Source organism: Amblyomma americanum, chromosome 11 (genome assembly GCF_052857255.1).
Source record: "Amblyomma americanum isolate KBUSLIRL-KWMA chromosome 11, ASM5285725v1, whole genome shotgun sequence".
Classification (NCBI taxonomy): Eukaryota; Metazoa; Arthropoda; class Arachnida; order Ixodida; family Ixodidae; genus Amblyomma; species Amblyomma americanum.
This window is the reverse complement of record NC_135507.1, coordinates 965,006-983,788: the sequence shown is the minus strand read 5'-3', so window position 1 is coordinate 983,788 and position 18,783 is coordinate 965,006. Positions and strand designations below refer to the sequence as shown.

At 44.7% G+C, this 18,783-nt stretch overlaps 2 protein-coding genes across 5 annotated transcripts in view; one reads left to right on the top strand and one right to left on the bottom strand.

The window, feature by feature from the left end:
• The window catches only part of LOC144110291 (DNA helicase MCM8-like), a 102,028-nt gene that overhangs the window by 778 nt on the left and 82,467 nt on the right, over nucleotides 1–18,783 (top strand). For all 4 annotated transcript variants that reach the window (XR_013309787.1, XM_077643138.1, XM_077643137.1 and 1 more), the window contains exons 2-4: nucleotides 232–611; nucleotides 4,148–4,489; nucleotides 17,453–17,732. Coding sequence is in view for 3 of the 4 variants with exons in the window: in XM_077643138.1 (XP_077499264.1) it covers nucleotides 232–611; nucleotides 4,148–4,489; nucleotides 17,453–17,732 (1,002 nt within the window). In the remaining variant the exon portion in view is untranslated. The remainder of the gene's footprint in view (nucleotides 1–231; nucleotides 612–4,147; nucleotides 4,490–17,452; nucleotides 17,733–18,783) is intronic.
• LOC144110108 (uncharacterized) lies at nucleotides 7,556–10,371 on the bottom strand. Its single transcript, XM_077642924.1, has 2 exons — nucleotides 9,430–10,371; nucleotides 7,556–9,248 (listed from the first exon to the last, which is right to left on the bottom strand). The coding sequence occupies exons 1-2, from the start codon at nucleotides 9,645–9,647 to the stop codon at nucleotides 9,116–9,118; spliced, it is 351 nt and encodes a 116-aa protein (XP_077499050.1). The 5' UTR covers nucleotides 9,648–10,371; the 3' UTR covers nucleotides 7,556–9,115.

Below are 18,783 nucleotides of genomic sequence, written 5' to 3'. Positions count from 1 at the left end.
ATACTGCATGTGCAACTTCAGTGTTGTAGCCACCAGTGGATGTGGCCTAAGTTATTTCATGTGCATGAACTGGTCGAAGATCATTATTCTTCCAAGCAACTTCTGCACTTCACTTCTCATTAGGGTTTTTCTACCTCTTCATCACCGTGCAAGCACGATGCAGGGCAAAGCTGTTAGTCATATGCCAAAATCAGCAAGTGACTGTAATGACAGCTATTTCTTTCCTTCCAGGTCTTTCATTACACCAAGCCTTCACAAAACACGACCAACATTATATGGACGAGGCCATGGAAGACCCGTTTCCGGAGCTGACAGTCCGCATTGCTGGGTTTGGGCCAGTGATGCCACTGCGGGATGTTCGCAGCACGACGTGTGGCTGCATGGTGGCTATTCGGGGCACTGTTGTTCGTGCGAGCGAAGTGAAGCCGCTGTACCGCACTCTTGGCTTCCGTTGCCTCGGCTGTGGCACAGTCCAAGCGGTTGTGCAGCCAGGTGGCTACTTCACGACACCCACTGGCTGTCCAGAGAGGGGCTGTCGGTCCAAGTCCTTCCAGGAACAAGTGGCGTCACCTTTGACTCAGCTTGCTGACTGGCAGTCATTGAGGCTTCAGGTACTTTTCACTCTGGCATTGTGCAGCAAGATATGGAAACATACAGCAGTTAGCATGCATAATATAAAACAGCAAAATTAACACACGTGACTGGGTGGGTGATTCTCTAATTCAGCATATGCTAACTCACCTAGTGATCCATTGTCTATTCCATGTTTCTGTGCTTTGACGAAATAGAGTATTTATAACCCTCTAACTATGACTGCAGAGGATCTATGTTTAACGGGTTACTACTTCGTGTGGGTGGCGCTGAGTGATTAATGAATTGGCTCTGTTACCCTGGTAGATTAAAAGATTCACCTATTAGTGGAGGAGTGTTTACTAGTCCTTGCCCTTCAGTTAGATGCGTCATGCTGATGTAAGTGCAGAATCTTTATTTCAACATCATCATGTTGGGGGTGCACACAAAAAGCCAAGAAGATGCCTGACGGGGAACGTGCCCCCTGTACAAGGCATAAGCAGTTACGTCGGGGGGATTAAAATCAAGAAGGTAATCAGGTTTGCATTTCAAAATTAGGACACAGTTTAATCATATAAAACACCATGTAGCACTCACATAGTACAAAGTTTGAATCATTTATGCTGGCATCTCCATGCATGAAACGAAAGATTAGTAAAGGCAATGATACCCGTTTATACTTATCTAGATGGTCATTAGGCAAGACAAGCATTATGTATACTGTTAATCATTTGACAGCTGGTTGTTTAACACTGTCTCTAAGGGCAAGAGAAATTGCAGGCACTGAACATAGAAAATTGATTGGGGTCTACAAGAAGTATTTGTGTGCATTTTGTCTGACTGAGTGTGTCCGGCATTAAATTAAGCTTAGGTGCCTTGTCAATAAAATCTCTCTATATGATTATACAGGCTGTGGTTAATAGAAACGCTGAGATGGTATTGAAATTTCTTGACTAATGCAAGTTTTGCGTGAAGTGCATGAGCAGAAAATGCATGAGCACATCACAAAAGGAAAGCGAAAAAAATTGGCGGTGGTTTAGCTTTGGTTAAACCTGGAGTGACGCAATAGCTGCAGCTGACCGAGTGGAACTTGGTCACGTGATCAGCCACGGCGCTGCTAGGGTCGCTAGAACTTTTTCAGGTGTGAAAAACGCGGCGCGTTTCCCTTGCCGGAAGTGGCACCACTGCGGACCGCGTTTAATTGCGTGATTTGCGCGCTGTGCTTTGCTTTTGGTATGCCGCTGACGGTGAAAAATGGCTCCGCGATGGTGGTTTGTCCACACGATGCAGTTATGAGCTCTGAGTTCTGCAGAATTATTCACCAAGCAGAACCGCTTTCTTGCGCAGCAGACGACAAGCAGTTGCTGGAATCCTCTCGCTTTGTTTCTTCAGCAGGGCATTTGCGAAGGTTTGATTTAAAGGGAACGGGAGAACTTATCAGGTCCGATTTGTGTGCTGGCGTGAAAGGCTGCTGCGCATACGTCCACACGTTTTTCAAGAACCCGCTCGAATGGCGCACTCGACTGTTCGTTTGTAACATGAAAAAAAGTGCCAAAATTTTTCTCCTCCCCCCTCCCTTCTTTTTCCGCGCCGCTAGAGCGATTCGCTCGCGCTGCTTGTAGCCTTTCAGTTTTAGGAAATTCTTTTGCTTCCAGATGGGCTTCCTCAATAATATGTGGTATTTTTGTTTGGCGTCAGCAGCCGCCGTGGTGGCTGAGCTGTTATTATTACCCTCAGCTGCTGACGCGAAAGACGCGGTTTCGATCCCGGCCGCGGCGGTCGAACTTCGATGGAGGCGAAATTTTAGAGGCCTCCTGTACTGTGCGATGTCAGTACACGTTAAAGAACCTCAGGTGGTCGAAATTTTCGGAGCCCTTCACTACGGCGTCCCTCATATGGCCCGAGTCCCTTTGGGACGTTAAAATGTATGAAGTGGGAAGTGAGTGTCTTACATCAGCACCTTCTCTTGCCTCCTGCGATGGGGTTCGCTAGGATACACACGTCAAGTAGCAAAGGATAACAACAGAGCAACTAGATCTGTTTTTCAAGAGCTTTGATTTGAAGCCCAAATGCTCTAACCAAAGCATTTGTGCTGCTATTGTGTTGAAAATTTTAACATATTCGGAAAGCGTTGCATGCTTTTCTTCTGCTCCTTAGACCATTATATGTCAAGACTACATTGTGTCGCATACGCATCTGTACTGTGAGAAATTCAGTGGGTGTTTACGTGCCGAAGCCGAAAATAAACAGTAAAAATGTAGTGGGGGGCTCCGGACTAATTTTCCACCGCGTGGAGTTTTTTACATGCGTTGCAATCTCAGCAAACGAGAATTCCCTTTTCAATGAAACGCTCCCAAGAAGTGTGGCTCATGAAGCATAGAAGTGTGACAAGGGCACTTCCCCAGCAAAACAGCACAATAAGAAAAAGACGCGTTTCTGGAAGATCGCTTATTTTCAGTTGTTCATCCACGTAGTACACAACAGCATGATAAGCCCGCTAAAGAACGCATGGTTTCACGGTTTTTCCGTTCTTTTCGTCTTCCTTTTGATTTACTCCTTTAAAAAAAAGTGAACCCGTGTTATAAGCAGTAAAACTTGGCTCGTGGGCATGAAACACCAGCGCTGGGTTGTTTTTTTTCTTTTGCTGTTGGTGGCATTCTCAAAGCTCGCGGCAGAAATGACGCATCTAGCGGTCCATGCAACTTAACTTCATCTGCTTCAGTAAGCAAAAATCAGCGCAAACGATGCTTTCTTGCTGCGAGCAATGCTCCGGTGGCTCACTCCGGGCTGCTCTCTCTGACGGCGCCGCTGTTTTCAGCGCCCCCGCGCTGCATCGGTGCGTTTTGGGGGGCAGCTTCCGGCGGCCGCTTTACACACCTCAAAAAGTTCTAGCCACCCTAGCGCCGCCCCGCCGGCAGTTGCTCCGCATTACGTGACAGCGTGGCGGCACAGCCCGCCAAGGCGCCGCCACACTGAAGGCTCGAAATGCTACCGTAATGCAGTTATCGCTACAAATGGTTGGCTGGTGCCCATCAGCTTTGTGGTCCTCAAACCAGAGAGAAGAGGAATTTGAAGGCATAAAAAGTTATAACTGGTAGTTGTCTAAAAGCAAGGGATATTTCTTTGAGGTATTGTTAACATAACGAGTTCACTGCACTGGCTGTTGGAGTGCAAAATTCTGCAAGCAGGCCTTTATGCAGGACAGAATATAGTGCCATAAGCACAGTGGCAATTTCTAGTTTAGTAGACAGCTTTGCATGGGTAATTTTCATTGATATCTTTGTTGGCAGTGGTGAGGTATCCTTTATCTGTTGTAATAATTGTACTATATCGATAATACTATGACCATACGAGTGTGAACTGTGTTCAGGGAAATATCCTATCTTCACACAGCCACCAACTACTAGAGTTTGAGTGAGAAGCGCAATTGCTGTTTTATAGGTCATTTTGCTCTGGGCAGATGATCCTCACAATACTTTTCTTAATAAAATGAAAGAGACTGTCGGTGACATGACACTGTATGGTCCTTATTGCGCTTTTTTGTGAAATCTCATGACTTTTTTTTTTTTTTTACTAGGAATTAGAGGAGGGTACTGAAGGCGGCCGCATTCCACGAATAATCGACTGTGAACTGACCGATGACTTGGTCGGGGCAGCTGTCCCCGGTGATGTGGTGACCGTGACAGGCATTGTGGAACTAGCACGGTCCGATACTCCTTCCAACTCTACGGGTCCCGTGGACTGTCACTTGGTAGCGAACCATATTCTCGGTGAACAGCGTGAGGCAGTCGTGGCCGCGACGCCACTTGGACCCGACCTTGGGAGGCTCGACTACTATGCCATCGAAGCAATCCATGACAAGCAAGACTTGTTTCGTCTTCTGGTGAATTCCTTGTGCCCCGCCATTTATGGTCATGAGGTCAGTGGCCTTCCTTTTCACAGTGTGTCAGATAAATTAAAATGCATGGCAACACGTTCTGCATGAAAGCAGGGCCTCTAAAATGTTGCTCTTTCTCATAGCAGGCCATTGAAGCTGCTATGAGCGTAAACTTGAGAGGCTTGCATTAGGCAGCATGGCGCCAACCCCCTGGTACTTGACTTACTCACAGTGTACATTAAAGGAGGATAGACACCTCATTTCAGTTGCATGTTTTCTTCTCTGCAATGATGCGAAAGGCACTACTATGCATGAATCACCATGTGGTATTCACCTATGACTAATAAGTAATTTATAATCGAATTTTTATGTCATGCTGTTTCAGTTTCGGTTCCATCAGCTGAACAATAGCTGTGACGTCAAAGTGTGGTTATTATGTTACGTGAGGCATGGAAAAACTACAATATAATCGTGGCTTCATCGGTTTAATTCTCTAGAGAGATGAAGCCAGCCTTCCTCAAGAGCCGGAATGACAACGAACGTAGAAGCAGTGATTATATTGCAGTTTTTTCATGCCTCACGTGACCTATAACCATGCTTTGACGTCACAGTCATCATTCGGCTGTTGAAACCGAAACAGCATGGGAAAGAAATTCAATTATAAATTATTTAGTGGATGCAGTAATCCATGTATAATAAAGCCTTAGGCATCATTACGAAGAAGAAAGCACGCACCCAAAAGTTAGGTGTCTATACTCTTTTAAGTCATTTAAGTACTACTGTTAGCAATCCTTCAGCTGTGGTCTTTTCTGGTATAGCAGTTTAAAGTGTTCAGTTGCAGCTCTGCACAATGGCTCCGATGCTCTTTCTTTGTTTCTCGTGCAACTCTGAAGAGATTGGAGCTGTGTAACTTTCGAATGGTGCTGTCAAATTTTTCTCTATGCTATGCAATCCACCCCTCGAAAGTTGCTATACTCCATCCCATAACTAACTTGTAGCACTACCAAAGGCAGAGACCTCCTCAGTCAATCAGGAGAGCACGTTAAACGTGTTCCTTCATGCCAAGCCGTCTGCGTGTCATCTGCTCGCAGAGTACACAGATACAGTTATGCTGTCTACGTACCATTACCCTATGCACGCTTACATACACTAAACTCGAGCATTTTACATGACGTTACACCATTTGTCACATTCGTATTTTAGTTCACTGCATGCAAACAGAGCCCCACAGTGGGGACTCAGCCTAGTGGTTTGAACGGGAAGCATTTCTGTCAACAAATCGGCTCTTACCTTTAGGACTAAAAGTGGTGGAATAGTCACTCTAAATAAAATTAAAGCAAATTTATTCCTTCCCCGCCGGGGGGCATCTGCTTCATGCAGATGTTGGTGAGTGGTGACACCACGGGTTCCTGAGTATCCGCAGGGACATCCCTGTAGGGGATGATGGTGAGCAGTGCATCACCACAGACTCGAGCACCCGTGCCTAGCCGTGCGTGGCATCGCCGTGTCCGGGGAAAAGGGGACTTGGTGGATAATCCTATGCCGAGCGTTTGGGCCTCTAAGGCCCCTTGCCGGCCTGACCCGATTGGGGGAAATCGGCAGTCGAGTCGCCTTGTGCTATCCTCTCCTTTGCTATCTCTTTACAACTCTATCTCCTACTCACTTCTTGGTTTTTCCTTTTTTCCTGGCGGCGAGGGTTAACCTTGTGTGGCCAACCACCCTGAGGTGTGTCATATTTGGTTATAGTTTGGGGTGTACAGCTGGCGTGGCAGGACTTGCTTGCAAGTTCCTGCCCTGACCCCTCGTTGGGCTCCGTGGTGGGCGGCTGGCACCGTGGCTGAACATAAAATCATATTCTATGGCTCCACCTCCTACACATAATGATCGCACTCTGAAAAGAGTGCGGTCCAATGACAGCACTACCCAATGCTTCAGGAAAACGAAAGAATCATTTCCTAAATATCATGTCCTTCATAGTGAGGAAACAGAAAAAACTGCGAGAACTATGTCCCCGTTCCTAGCCTCTGAATGTCTGACTGATGCCAAAGGTCCAGACTACAAACTGTCAAAAATGCTAAATGGTGACTTATTACTAGAGCTAAAAGACATTGTCCAATACTCCAAACTTTCTAACCAAGTGTCCATTGATTGGGGACAACATAGTGTCTATCACTGCACACCAATCCCTGAACACCGTCCGTGGTGTGATTTCTGAAACAGATTTTATCTGCCTCGCTTAGGAAGAGATGCTGGCAGGCCTGAAGGGTCAAAATGTCATTGAACATGCACTGTATAAAGATGAGGAAAGATGACAAAGAAATCTAAACAAAACATATAGTCCTGACATTCAACTGCAGCACACTTACAGAGTCCACAGAAGCAGGCTACTTGGAAATAAATGTACGCCATTACATCCCAAATCCACGAAGATGTTTCAATTGTCAAAGATATAGACATGCGTCACAGAGTTGTCGTGGCCACAAAACGTGCGCTAAATGTGCCTCAAAAGACCATGCTTCAGATAACTGTGAAGGAGCAACAGTACGCTGCGCAAACTGCAAGCTGCCTTGATCTAGTTTTTGCATCACCATCTCTTTTTAACGTTTTTAAATGGGATGCTTTAAATTACCCCCTGGGAAGTGATCACTTACCTACTCTCATCAGGCTCTCATCGTTTACTCCAGTCAGCCATCCCACAAAACTATGGCGCTGGAAAATAAACCTCGCCGACTGCTCGTTCTCAGTTTTTACAAGAAGTACCACTCTGGAAATATAATTTTGTGAAGACCTCAGCATAAATGAAGTTAATGAAAGGTTTACTGCATGCATAATATCAGCCGCAACACTCACTATACACAAACAGCAGAACTCGTACAGAAGAAACACTAAGTATGGTGGACACAAGAATGCACATTGGCAAAAAAACAGCAAAGTGGGGTGCCCTCCATCGGTACCCCACCGCAGAGAACTTACTTACCCTTAAGAGGGCCAAGGCCGGAGCACGGTGCGTGCGCAGAAAAGCAGAGAAAGCCTCGTGGTAGATTTATGTGTACTCAATTAATAGTTTAATATCGCCAAAGAAAATGTGGCAAATGTTTGTAAAATCACTGGTGACCGTACCCCTTTAACATTTTTCCGGTTGACAACACCCATCGCAAACATCTTTACAAGACGAGGCCAATATATTGGGCGAGCATTTTGCTGAAGTCTCAAGCTCATCCAGCTACACAAACACATTCCAGAAACACAAAGCAATAGATGAAAAACAAAAACTTCCACTTGGAGCAGGCATGCATGAGGACTACAACCAGCCCATCACACTGCAGGAATTAAATAGGGTATTATCTTCTGGTAAAAAGACAGCACCAGGCCCAGACAATGTACATTACACTATGCTTGACCATCTCTCTGAGGCTGCCATAGAGGCATTGTTGAAATTCTTTAAAGGAGTATAGACAATAATGGCCACGTTTGGGCGAGTTGGTTTTCCATGCTGAACGTAAAAGAGCAAAAAAAAAAAAGGACATAGGACATCCATTCTTTCTACGTATGGAAACTTGCGAAGCGCGGTTTCGTTGGTGGCAGCGGCTCTGGCCCGCGTGGTTCAGCGAAGCGGGCGTTCTGGGCTCGCTTGCCTGCAGCGCTATAATTTTGCTTCCGTCATCATCGTATTATCAGCGTCTGGCTGCAAAGTGAACAATAAAAAACTGATCGCGCTGCGCAAGTTTCCGTACGTAGAAAGAATGATTGTGGTGCTCCAGTGGCAAAACGCGAAAAAGAACGTCAAAGAAAACAGAAGCAAAAGTGTTGCAAACCGGATGGGCGCGCCTGGGTTTCCTGTTGACAGGCTGATGCGTAAGTGGGACCTTTGGCCAGGCTTTCTGCTGTTCACATTTCATTTGACGCTGATAGTACTTACAGGTCACGTGAGACATGAAAAAGTGCAATATAATCGCTGCTTGCTCATTCATTGTCATTCTGACTCTTCAAGAAGACTGGCTTCAGCACTGCAGTAAATTAAAGCGATGAAGCAGCGATTATATGGATGTTTTTGCATGCCTCACGTGACACAAAAGCGCTCTTGCTTGCAAGTTCCTGTCCTGCCCCCAAGTTGGGCTTCATGGTAGGTGGCTGGCACCGCAGCAGAAAAACACTCGTATTGTATGGCCAACTCTCTCTCATCAACTGATCGCCCTCTCGAGAGAGGGCGGACTGATGTAACTGAAAAGTTCATGCAGAAAAAAAGGCAGTTTTCCTAAATTCCATGTAATTCATAGTGAACAAACGGAGAAATCCGCCAGAATAATCTCCCCATTCATTGTCAAAAATGGCCAATGGAGACCTCTTGCTCGAACTCCGAGATAACATCCAACACTAAAACTCTCCAACATTATGTCCATGGGTGTCATACTTGTCTCCATCACTGCCCATCGATACCTCAACACAGTCAGTGGTGTAATTTTTGAAATCAAAGGGCTTGCTGAAAAAAACGTCGTTGAGGTTGACAGGATAAAAATAAGAAAAGAGGGCAAAGAAATCGCGACAATCCTGACATTTGCGCATAGTACGCTCCCAGACTCGATTGAAGTGGGTTATCTGAAAATAAATTTGAGGCCTTACATTCCTAAACCTCGACAATGCTTCAACTGCCAGTGGTACGGCCACAGTTCACAGAGTTGCCGGGTTGCAAAACTTGAGAGAAATGTGCTTCCAAAGTTCACTCTTCTGATGAATGCGATGGCGTCCCACGCTGCGCAAACTGTGAAGGAGACCGTGCTGCATACTCCAGGGCGTGTTCGTCCTGGAAGAAAGAAAAAGAAATAATCACACTGAAAAATACTGAAAACATTTATTTCAAAGAAGCAAGAAGGTGATGCTCTCAGACAAACACATTCTCCTTCACCGCAAAAACAAACTTCTTCAATGTGGTGCATGCGCGCGGCACACCATACCAATCTTCCGCATCTGCCCAGGCTACTCACAAAGAGCCTGTGGTGGGGCCATCCGCGCCCCTGGATGGATTAGCTAAGACTTCTCTGTCAACCCAAAAGGAGGCCTTGCAGACCTCTGGGTCGGTGGCCCTCAAGACCTCCTCCCACAGGTCGAGGTCTACGTGGCCTCCACGTGCTCTCCACGTGCCCTCTGCACGGTCGTCCAGCGCTTCTTCAGAGGCGATGGACATGGCCCAGGGCAGCCCCATGCTGTCCACGTCAGATGGTCAGCGGAGCTCTCTGGATCGGTCAAAAAAAGACAGGCCCCGAGTCACGGGGCCATAAACAACTTGAGATAGTTTTTCACTACATAGAAAAGCAAAATTAAGATGGCTTTCATAATTGAGTGGAACCGTTGAGGACTTATAAATAACTACAGTGACATAAAAGATATCCTAGGAGCTCACGCTCCTGTTGCTATATGTCTACAAGAGACAAATTTAGGGCCAAAAAAGATAATTTTCTTAAGAATTATACTGTTTTCCACTGTGACCGAGAACAGGCGAGCAGGCTGTCAGGAGGTGTAGCCATCATAGTGAAAAACGGTGTCCCGGCTAGTGAGCTTAAACTAAAGACACGACACGAGGCTGTGCCACCCACTCTGCTTGCACATAAAATCATTACAGTGGGCTCTGTATATATTGAGCCACAGCTGAAAATAACACTCCTTGACTTAGAGGATCTTTTAGAGTAGCTACCAGAGCCATACCTGGTAGTTGGCGCCTTTAATGCACATTCTTGTTTTTTGGGGAAGCGAGAAAACTGACGCTAGCGGGCAGCTTGTCGAGGATTTTATTCTATCCACCAATGTCTGTTTGCTGAACTCGGGTAAACCGACATACTCTTCCCCATCCTCGGGGAAAATGAGTGTTTTAGATTTGTCTTTTAGTTCACCGTCTGTTTTTAGCGATTTTAACTGGAGCGTTTTAGACAATCCATGTGGAAGTGATTACCTCCCTGTTATAACAGGCCTGTCCTCCTCGCCAGCAGTTATTCTGACAAAACCACGGCATTGGAAACGACATTTAGCTGATTGGGCATTATTTACAAAAAAAGACAGTTTACTGGATATAATTTTAGAAAACCACAGCATAGATGAGATAAATCAAATGTTCACAACATGCATTCTTTCTGCTGCACATGTATCAATTCCAAAATCCACAGGACTGGTGCACCAGAACCACAAAGTTTGGTACACACGAGAATGTAAAGAGGCAAAAAAAACAACAGAATAAACCGTGGGGAGTTTTTCACAGATACCAAACTCACGAGAACCTTATTTTTTTCAAAAAAGCGACAGCACAAGCACGGAGTATTCGGTGCAAGGCTGAGAAAGCATCATGGCACGCTTTTGTCTCTTCTATAAACAGTTCAACCACATGAAAAAAAATGTGGGAGCAAGTTCGAAAATTAAATGGCCTCTACTCACATTCCACAATTCCTCTTTTAACAGCACCTGGTAGACAAACAAGTATAGGGGAACAGGCAGACATATTTGGGGAGCACTTCGCTGTAGTTTCCGGTTCATCACACTATATGCAGTCATTTCTAAAACACAAAATTATAGCTGAAAAACAAAGGCTCCCAACTAGTGGAGGCTTTAATAAACAATACAATAGTCTTATTACACTTCAAGAAATCAATAGTGTACTGCCATTGGACCATTGAATAACCATTGAACAAATAGTAAACGATAACCTCTCAAACAGTGTTATTTACAGAGACTCCTTAAGTTTACTTACTGCTCTCCACTCTAGAAATGCAATCACTCCTATGATTGGTGACATCATGCACAACGTTGTAAGAGCCACAACTCAAGGACAAAACAAAACTGTGCTGGGTCCGGGTCGTGTAGGAATAAAAGGGAACAAGAGAGCAGATTTGTGTGGTGCTCAAGCGCGTGGCAACGAAATAAAAAAGTAAATATACCCTTTAAAGATTGCATTAACTTAGTACAAAGGAAATTAAAGAAAAAATGGCAGACAGCTTGGAACAACGAAGTAAAAAACCAACTGCACTTGGCAAAGTTCTATTGAATGGAAGTAATGTTTGCACCAGGAGCGTTTCATTGAAGTTATTGTATGTCGTCTCCGTATAGGCCACACGCTCATAACACGCAATTTTCTATTGACAAAAGAAGACAAACCGGTTTGTGAAATATGTGGAGATGAGCTAACAGTTAACCATATTTTATACTCATGCACAAGACTTGAAAAACTTGGGAAAAAATATTTTACTCATTTATAATGAATGCATTCCTTTACGCCCAATGTTGCTTTTGGGTGAAGATGCAATTGTTGACATGACTTGAGTTTTTAGCTTTTTAAGAGAAGCAGGTTTTCTTTGCAAACTCTAAATTTTTACCGACTGATTCGCTTTGTTTTTTTGATGCACCTCGGCCATCTTCTCATTCCTGAGAAGAAGGCTGAGGTTTTGTTTTACTGGTTGGGTGGCTCAACATCCTTGCCCATCCAAGGATGCCTGCTGAGTCTACCCGACCTTCTTCAAAGCCCTTAATGTCAGCCATTCGTAAAATTTCTTTCTTCCTTCACCATCAGGTAATACAAAACATTGTTTTACGCCCTTTACACCGCATAATTAATATTTCTAAAAAAGTGCAGAAAATAATATTTCCCTTAGCTTGAGTTCGGCACATGATGGCCTGAGTTGCCTATGTGCCATAAAACACAAACAACACACAGAATGGCGTACCCCAGGGGTGCATTCTAAGCATGACACTCTTCGTAGTAAAAATGAATTCCTTAGCCAAAGTAATACCCAAGTCCATAATGTATTCGGTTTATGTAGATGACCTACAGATAGCATGCACTTCATCCAGCATATCATCCTGTGAGAGGCAAATACAAATCACACTAAATAAACTGGCTGCTTAGGCAGAGAAAAATGAATTCCAGTTTTCTCCTCAAAAAACGGTAGCTGTTCTGTTCTCATTGCTATGAGGCCTACAGGTCCATCCCAATCTATACTTGAATCAAACTGCACTACCAATTAAACAAGAACATAAATTTTTAGGCGTCGCTTTTGACAAAATCACATTTCTACCACACATTAACAACCTTAAAAAGGTGGTCTCGCGAAAACGATGGGGGTCTGATAGAGCATGCCTATTACAAATCTATAGCTTTCTGGTGCACTCCAAGCTGTATTACGGGTGCGATATGGTTCAGCAAGAGCATCCTACTTGAAACGACTGGACCCTGTTCGTAATCTTGGTCTGTGCCTATCAACTGGAGCATGTAGAACATCCCCAGTAAACAGTCTTTATGTTGAAGCTAATGAGCTTGCACTAGACGATAGAAGAGTCACACTTACATGCTCATACGTCCTAACAACCGTTTTGTGTTTAAACATCTCTACCATCTCACTGTTACCAAGTGCCCATCTAAAAGATCATTCAACAATAAACCACATTTCATCAGGCCATTAATAATGCGCTTTGAAGATAAACGAGGAGTTAGCAGTACTAGATGCCCTACCGAATATTGCACAAAGATATGAATATTTGCTACCATGGTACAGCCTCCCTTCAGTATGTGACTTCACACTGACACACTTACACAAAAAGGAAACGCCGCATGAGCACATACTACAAGAAGACTATGACACCTAGGCGAATTTTACACTGATGACTCAAAAACAAGGTTATGTTGTAAGTTCAGTAATTCAAGGAAAAAAAGAAAAAAATGATACGATTGCCACAGTATGCATCGGTTTTTACTGTCTAGTGTCATGCCATCTTTGTAGCCGCAGAACAAACGGTAAAAGAAAACATAAAAAATAGCTTAGGAGGGTAGATGTGTAGGCCAGTTGGTGAGACATGAAGGAGCTAGACACCGCAGCGGACACGGGACAGAGAAAGAAGACGACGCTCAAAGCACTGCTCTCTAGAAATGCTGCTGACCCCATAATAGGAAACATCATACATAACATAGTTAAAGTCACAAAACGAAAACATAAAATTATATTCTGCTGGGTCCCTAGCCATGTTGGAATTGTGGGTAATGAGAGAGCAGATGCATGAGCAGCACAAGCTCGAATTGGTCAAATAAATCAAGTGAACATACCACACAGGGATTTTTTGAAATTATTGCACAGTAAACTTAGAAATAAGTGGCAGGTTGCATGGAAAGAACAGGCAAACAACAAACAGCATTCTATAAAGCCTGTTTTAGGAGAATGGAAGTCATGTAGACGTCAGGAACGTTTTACTGAGGTTATTTTATGTCGGCTACGCATTGGACACGCACACCTTACACGCAACTTCTTACTGACAAAACAAGACAAACCTCTCTGTGAAATGTGTGGCGATGAACCCGCAGTAAATCACATTTTAATTTCATGTACAAAACTTGAACAGCTAAGAAAAAAATATTTTAGAACATTCTACAATGAACACATCCCATTACACCCCATGTTGCTTTCGGGCGATCGAGCACTGGTTGATTTTTCAAGTATTCAGTTTCTCAGAGAAGCCAATGTTTCAAACAAACTCTAGGTATAAAATGCGTAACCTTTAACAAAAGCTGTAACTTAGTGTTTGGCGCTTCAAAGCCTCAGTTGCTTTTGCGCCATTAAAATCGATGTAACAAACTAAATTTATTTCTCACATGTTTTATTGTAGGAAAGGGGAGACAAAGCGAAAACTTGGTGCCCCATTTATGGCCATTGAACATACTGAAAATGGCAGTAACAAGGCAAGGGGTCCTGCTTTGAAGGGCACCACCATTTGGAAACAATGCTTTGGAGCACGCAAGAGTCACGCATGCAAAACTCTAGAAATATCGCACGTAACTTGAGCAAAAGGGTACTTGTCTGGGCTAGTCGGTATCGAGCGTACGATAAGGCTCGATATCAAATAGCGTTCGGCGCATGTTCACTTTAAAGCACCCTATCTCATATGTCCGTATGCCTATTTTATATTCGCACTACATTCCGCAGTGTGAGAATGTTGCCTGTGTACTCATCGCAGCTTAGGTAGTGCTGCGAGGAACTACTGGGATGGAGTATAGGCATAGCTGCTATCATGTTTTGCTGCCAAGTAATTATCTACAGCATATTGTTACAAATGTCAGATTCGTTGCTGGATATGGCAGCATGTAAAGAAAAAGACACTGTTGGAACTTGTTTTTGCATAATGTCTGTTCGCTTTTGAGTTAGGTGTTGATTGTATCATTCATTTCTTTGTCCACTTTGATGGACCCAAACTGCAATCCCTCATTTGGAGACAAAGCTGCAGATGGTGAGTTTTGTGCCAGGCTTTTAAAGAAGCTAAAATCTTGAATCATCATATTGGGGCCCTTAGCCATGCCGCAGTGTTGCTTGCGTCAGTTTGTACCAGTTCTATTTTTATTTTTTTTTCAAAGGTGACCTTTCCAGCTTGTTTCTTTCTTGGAGCTGACATAATTTTCCTACACCCAGAGTGCAAATTAGAGCAATATGTAGGCTGTAATTATTGGCCCGGGCCTGGCACCTTCTATCATTACCCACCCGAGCCTGGCCCGGTTTCTCTAATACGTGCCTGGGCCTGGCCTGAGCCCAAGGAAACTCTGACCTACCTGGCCCGGCCTGTCCCCCACCAGGTGTGCGGGCCCAGCTCAGGCCTGAAACAACACGACTATAAGTGTACTACACAAGCACTGATGTTCTTATTACTATGAATTTCAGTAAAAAAAAGAAATGCTTGGTTTTTAGAACAGAGATGTAAAATTCTCTAGTTTTTGGTTTTGTTTGACTTGGTCCTTTTTTTCTGGACAAGTGTCTTGAGTTCCGACATACCAAATTGCTAAGAATAATCTACTGAAGTCCGGTTTCTGCTTCATAGTTTAGGTTTAATTTTCACAAGCATATGTTAGACAGCCTGTGATCGGTTTGCCATCGACATAAGAGAGGTCACGCTATACCATTAGGCAGCGGGATGTATGCTGTAGTGTTTGTTCAAACAGCAGAAGCATGCCCCTCCCGCTCTCGCTTGTCTCTTACTGTTCAGCAACAACAAAATGCAGGAACATGCATTGGGCTCGGTTGGGCTCGGTTGTGCCAGCTTCTACAGGCTCCGTGCTTCGCTGAAACTGAGATTATTAACGCTGTCGTATCTTGGGCAATTTTTTAGAATTAAAGGGTGCAAAGAATTGAAAAAAGAAAAGGCTTGACAGGCAAAAGAGAATGTCTTATAGATGTTGCGTTTTCATTTGGAAAGTCCTTAGCACAAACACTCATAACGAAAGAAGGTAAATTGCACAATACGGGGGTGCTGTGGACTGAGCATTTATTGGATGCACCCTTGGAGGGTGCATCCAATAAAAGCCTCCTCTTTACCACCACATAGCAGGAGAAATAATACTGTTATCAGGAGATATGAGACTCGCTAATATCGAGTGTGGAGCAAAGGAGTGCGCTGTGGAGGAGGTAGTTGGAGTGCATTCAGAGCTGAAAATTTAGCACCCTCACAGTTCCTGTTGGTTATTGGACTGGTTAAAGTAAAATGTTTCGTCATTCTGCGGGTGGACGTCGTACTTATGCTTCTGCTATCGTGCTTGACGTTTCTCATAAAAAATGCTTCAGAACCTGAGAGGGTTGCAAAGGGAGCAGGTAAGCTTAAGGAAAACATGCTGGAATGTGCTGTTTTGTTTGAATTTCTGCATCGTTGTAATCTTTTTGCATGCTTCACTTATCACATGAAATATTACCGAAGGTCAAGAAGTTTGCACTCTGGAAATACAGTTGAACCTCGGTATAATGAAATTGTTTATAATAAAATAGTGGATATAACAAAGAATGTAAACTCCCCTTGAAAGCTCAGTCAACACCGGCTATAACGAAGTAATCGCCCTGCCTCTTCAGCTTCGTTATAACCAGGATCAGGTAGTTGAAATCTGGCACTGATTGCCCTGACCTGCCGTTTGTGAACCCCATGAGAACACAAGCTTTCCTGGAAAGTGCTCGTTCACTGCAGAAGCCCGGATCAGGCCCGGCAAAAATGTGCTGCACCCAGCCTGGCTTGGTCCACAGGCAGGGCTGGGCCCATGCTTTCGCGTAAGCCTGAGCCCGTGCAGTGTTATAGTGCAAATAAATTTAAGGTATTATAATCTGGGCCCCAAAACATGATTTTTTTTTTTAATTGGTTTTTGGGGAAAGGAAATGGCGCAGTATCTGTCTCATATATCTTTGGACACCTGAACTGCGCCGTAAGGGAAGGGATAAGAGAGGGAGTGAAAGAAGAAAGGAAGAATTAGGTGCCGTAGTGGAGGGCTCCGGGATAATTTCGACCACCTGGGGATCTATAACGTGCACTGACATCGCACAGCACACGGGCGCCTTAGCGTTTTTCCTCCATAAAAACGCAGCCGCCGCGGTCGGGTTCGAACCCGGGAACTCCAACCCGGGAACTCCGGATCATTAGTCGAGCGCCCTAACCACTGAGCCACCGCGGCGGGGCCCAAAACATGATTAAAATAGCTTTTGCTGCATTTCGAACCTTTGGCTGCATGAAGACAGGGGAAGGTCAGAGCTTTTGTGGCTCAAATATGTGCTTATGTGTGTTGGTTTCACTATCACTATAAGCACCTAAAAGTGCTTTACCACATGCACATGCGGTGGCTTTTTTTTTACTATGAAATGGGTTCACACTGACTCCCACTTTATGAAGGCTCCTGAAGAGGAGAGAAATGATGTATAACTTTGACTATACTCTTTGAATATATAACTTTGACTATACTCTTTGAATAGCAGCACAGGTTATTAATGTGGCTGAGAAAGCTTTCTACAGCACTGAATCTCCTTCCCTGGCTGCTGCGCCCTGCTGTTCTGCTGGCCTATATATTGACAAATTTTTAATTGCTGGATAGGATAGTAATGTGTGCATAGTGTCACAGGGACTTGCTTTAGAGGATCACAAATCCTTAAAAATCAGTATGGCATATTTCTTATTGCAAAACAAAAAATGACAGCCATTTTCTTTCCCTGTAACACAATCACAAGTGTCATCTTCTGCCAGGTTGTCAAGGCTGGCCTGCTGTTGGCCCTGTTTGGCGGCGTGAGGCGTTACTCGGACGACCCTGACCATGTGCCCGTGCGTGGCGACCCCCACGTTCTGGTGGTTGGTGACCCGGGTCTGGGCAAGAGCCAGCTGCTGCACGCCTGTGCCCGGGTGGCGCCCCGAGGAGTGTTCGTGTGCGGGAACACAGCCTCTGTCGCGGGTCTCACCGTCTCAATCAGTCGGGGATCAGCAGGAGAGGCATCTCTCGAGGCTGGTGCTCTAGTCCTTGCAGACAGGGGTGAGCATTTGTCTCAGCAGCTTTGTTGTTGTTGCCATGCTGATTGGACCACACTGCGGATAAAACATACCAGAGTGCCAAGACGGGCTTTGCGTGGAATCAGCTGAAGAATAGTGCAAATCAAATGGCACGGTGGTTACAAACATAAGCGCTGGGCTGTGTGGCCATTTTCCTTGTTTTCTTGCACTTTACTTTCCTGAATTTACAGCTTAAGTTAAGGACAACGCAGTGAGCCATGGAAAGAAAAATGATAGGTGTAACGTTAAGAGACGGGAAGCGGGCAGAGTGGGTCAGGGAACAAACGCGGGTTAATGACATCTTAGAAGAAATCAAATGGAAGAAATTGGCTTGGGCAGGGCATGTAATGCGAAGGCAAGATAACCGCTGGTCCTTAAGGGTAACTGAGTGGATTCCAAGAGAAGGCAAGCATAGCAGGGGGCGGCAGAAGGTTAGGTGGCTGGATGAGATTAAGAAGTTCGCAGGCATAGGGTGGGCGCAACAGGCAAAGGACAGGGTTAGTTGGAGAGACATGGGAGAGGCCTTTGCCCTGCAGTGGGTGTAGTCAGGCTTATGATGATGGTGAGGACAGCGGTGTGCGGATGTTGCCATTGCACAGACCTTGCATTGTACTAAGACAGGGTGATCATTATTTGAACTTGTCATGCACCGAGACATGGAGTGCATTGTCCGATTTCAACATTGTGACAAATGTGAGGCCTGCACAGAAGCAGCAGAGGTTGAATAATGACGCTCTGGAAAGTTTACAGGCAATAACAACTTTTGTGCCTTTATAGAGGGTCAGCTTCACAACAATGGATCATAGTGCTTTTTCAGGGCACCCGCTGACTGGTGCTGTGTGCATTAATTTTTGTGCTGCCATGGTTGGTGCACACTAGCGACAGAGGAAAATGAAAGCGCACTGCGAAGACAGGACTGAAGTTCATAAATGCAGATAAAGAATGAAAGCTTTCAACAGTGCTCTGTGCGCTTCTTGTTTTGCATTTAACTTGTAGAAGAAACTTGTGCCTTGTGAAATGTTTTTTTTTCTTTT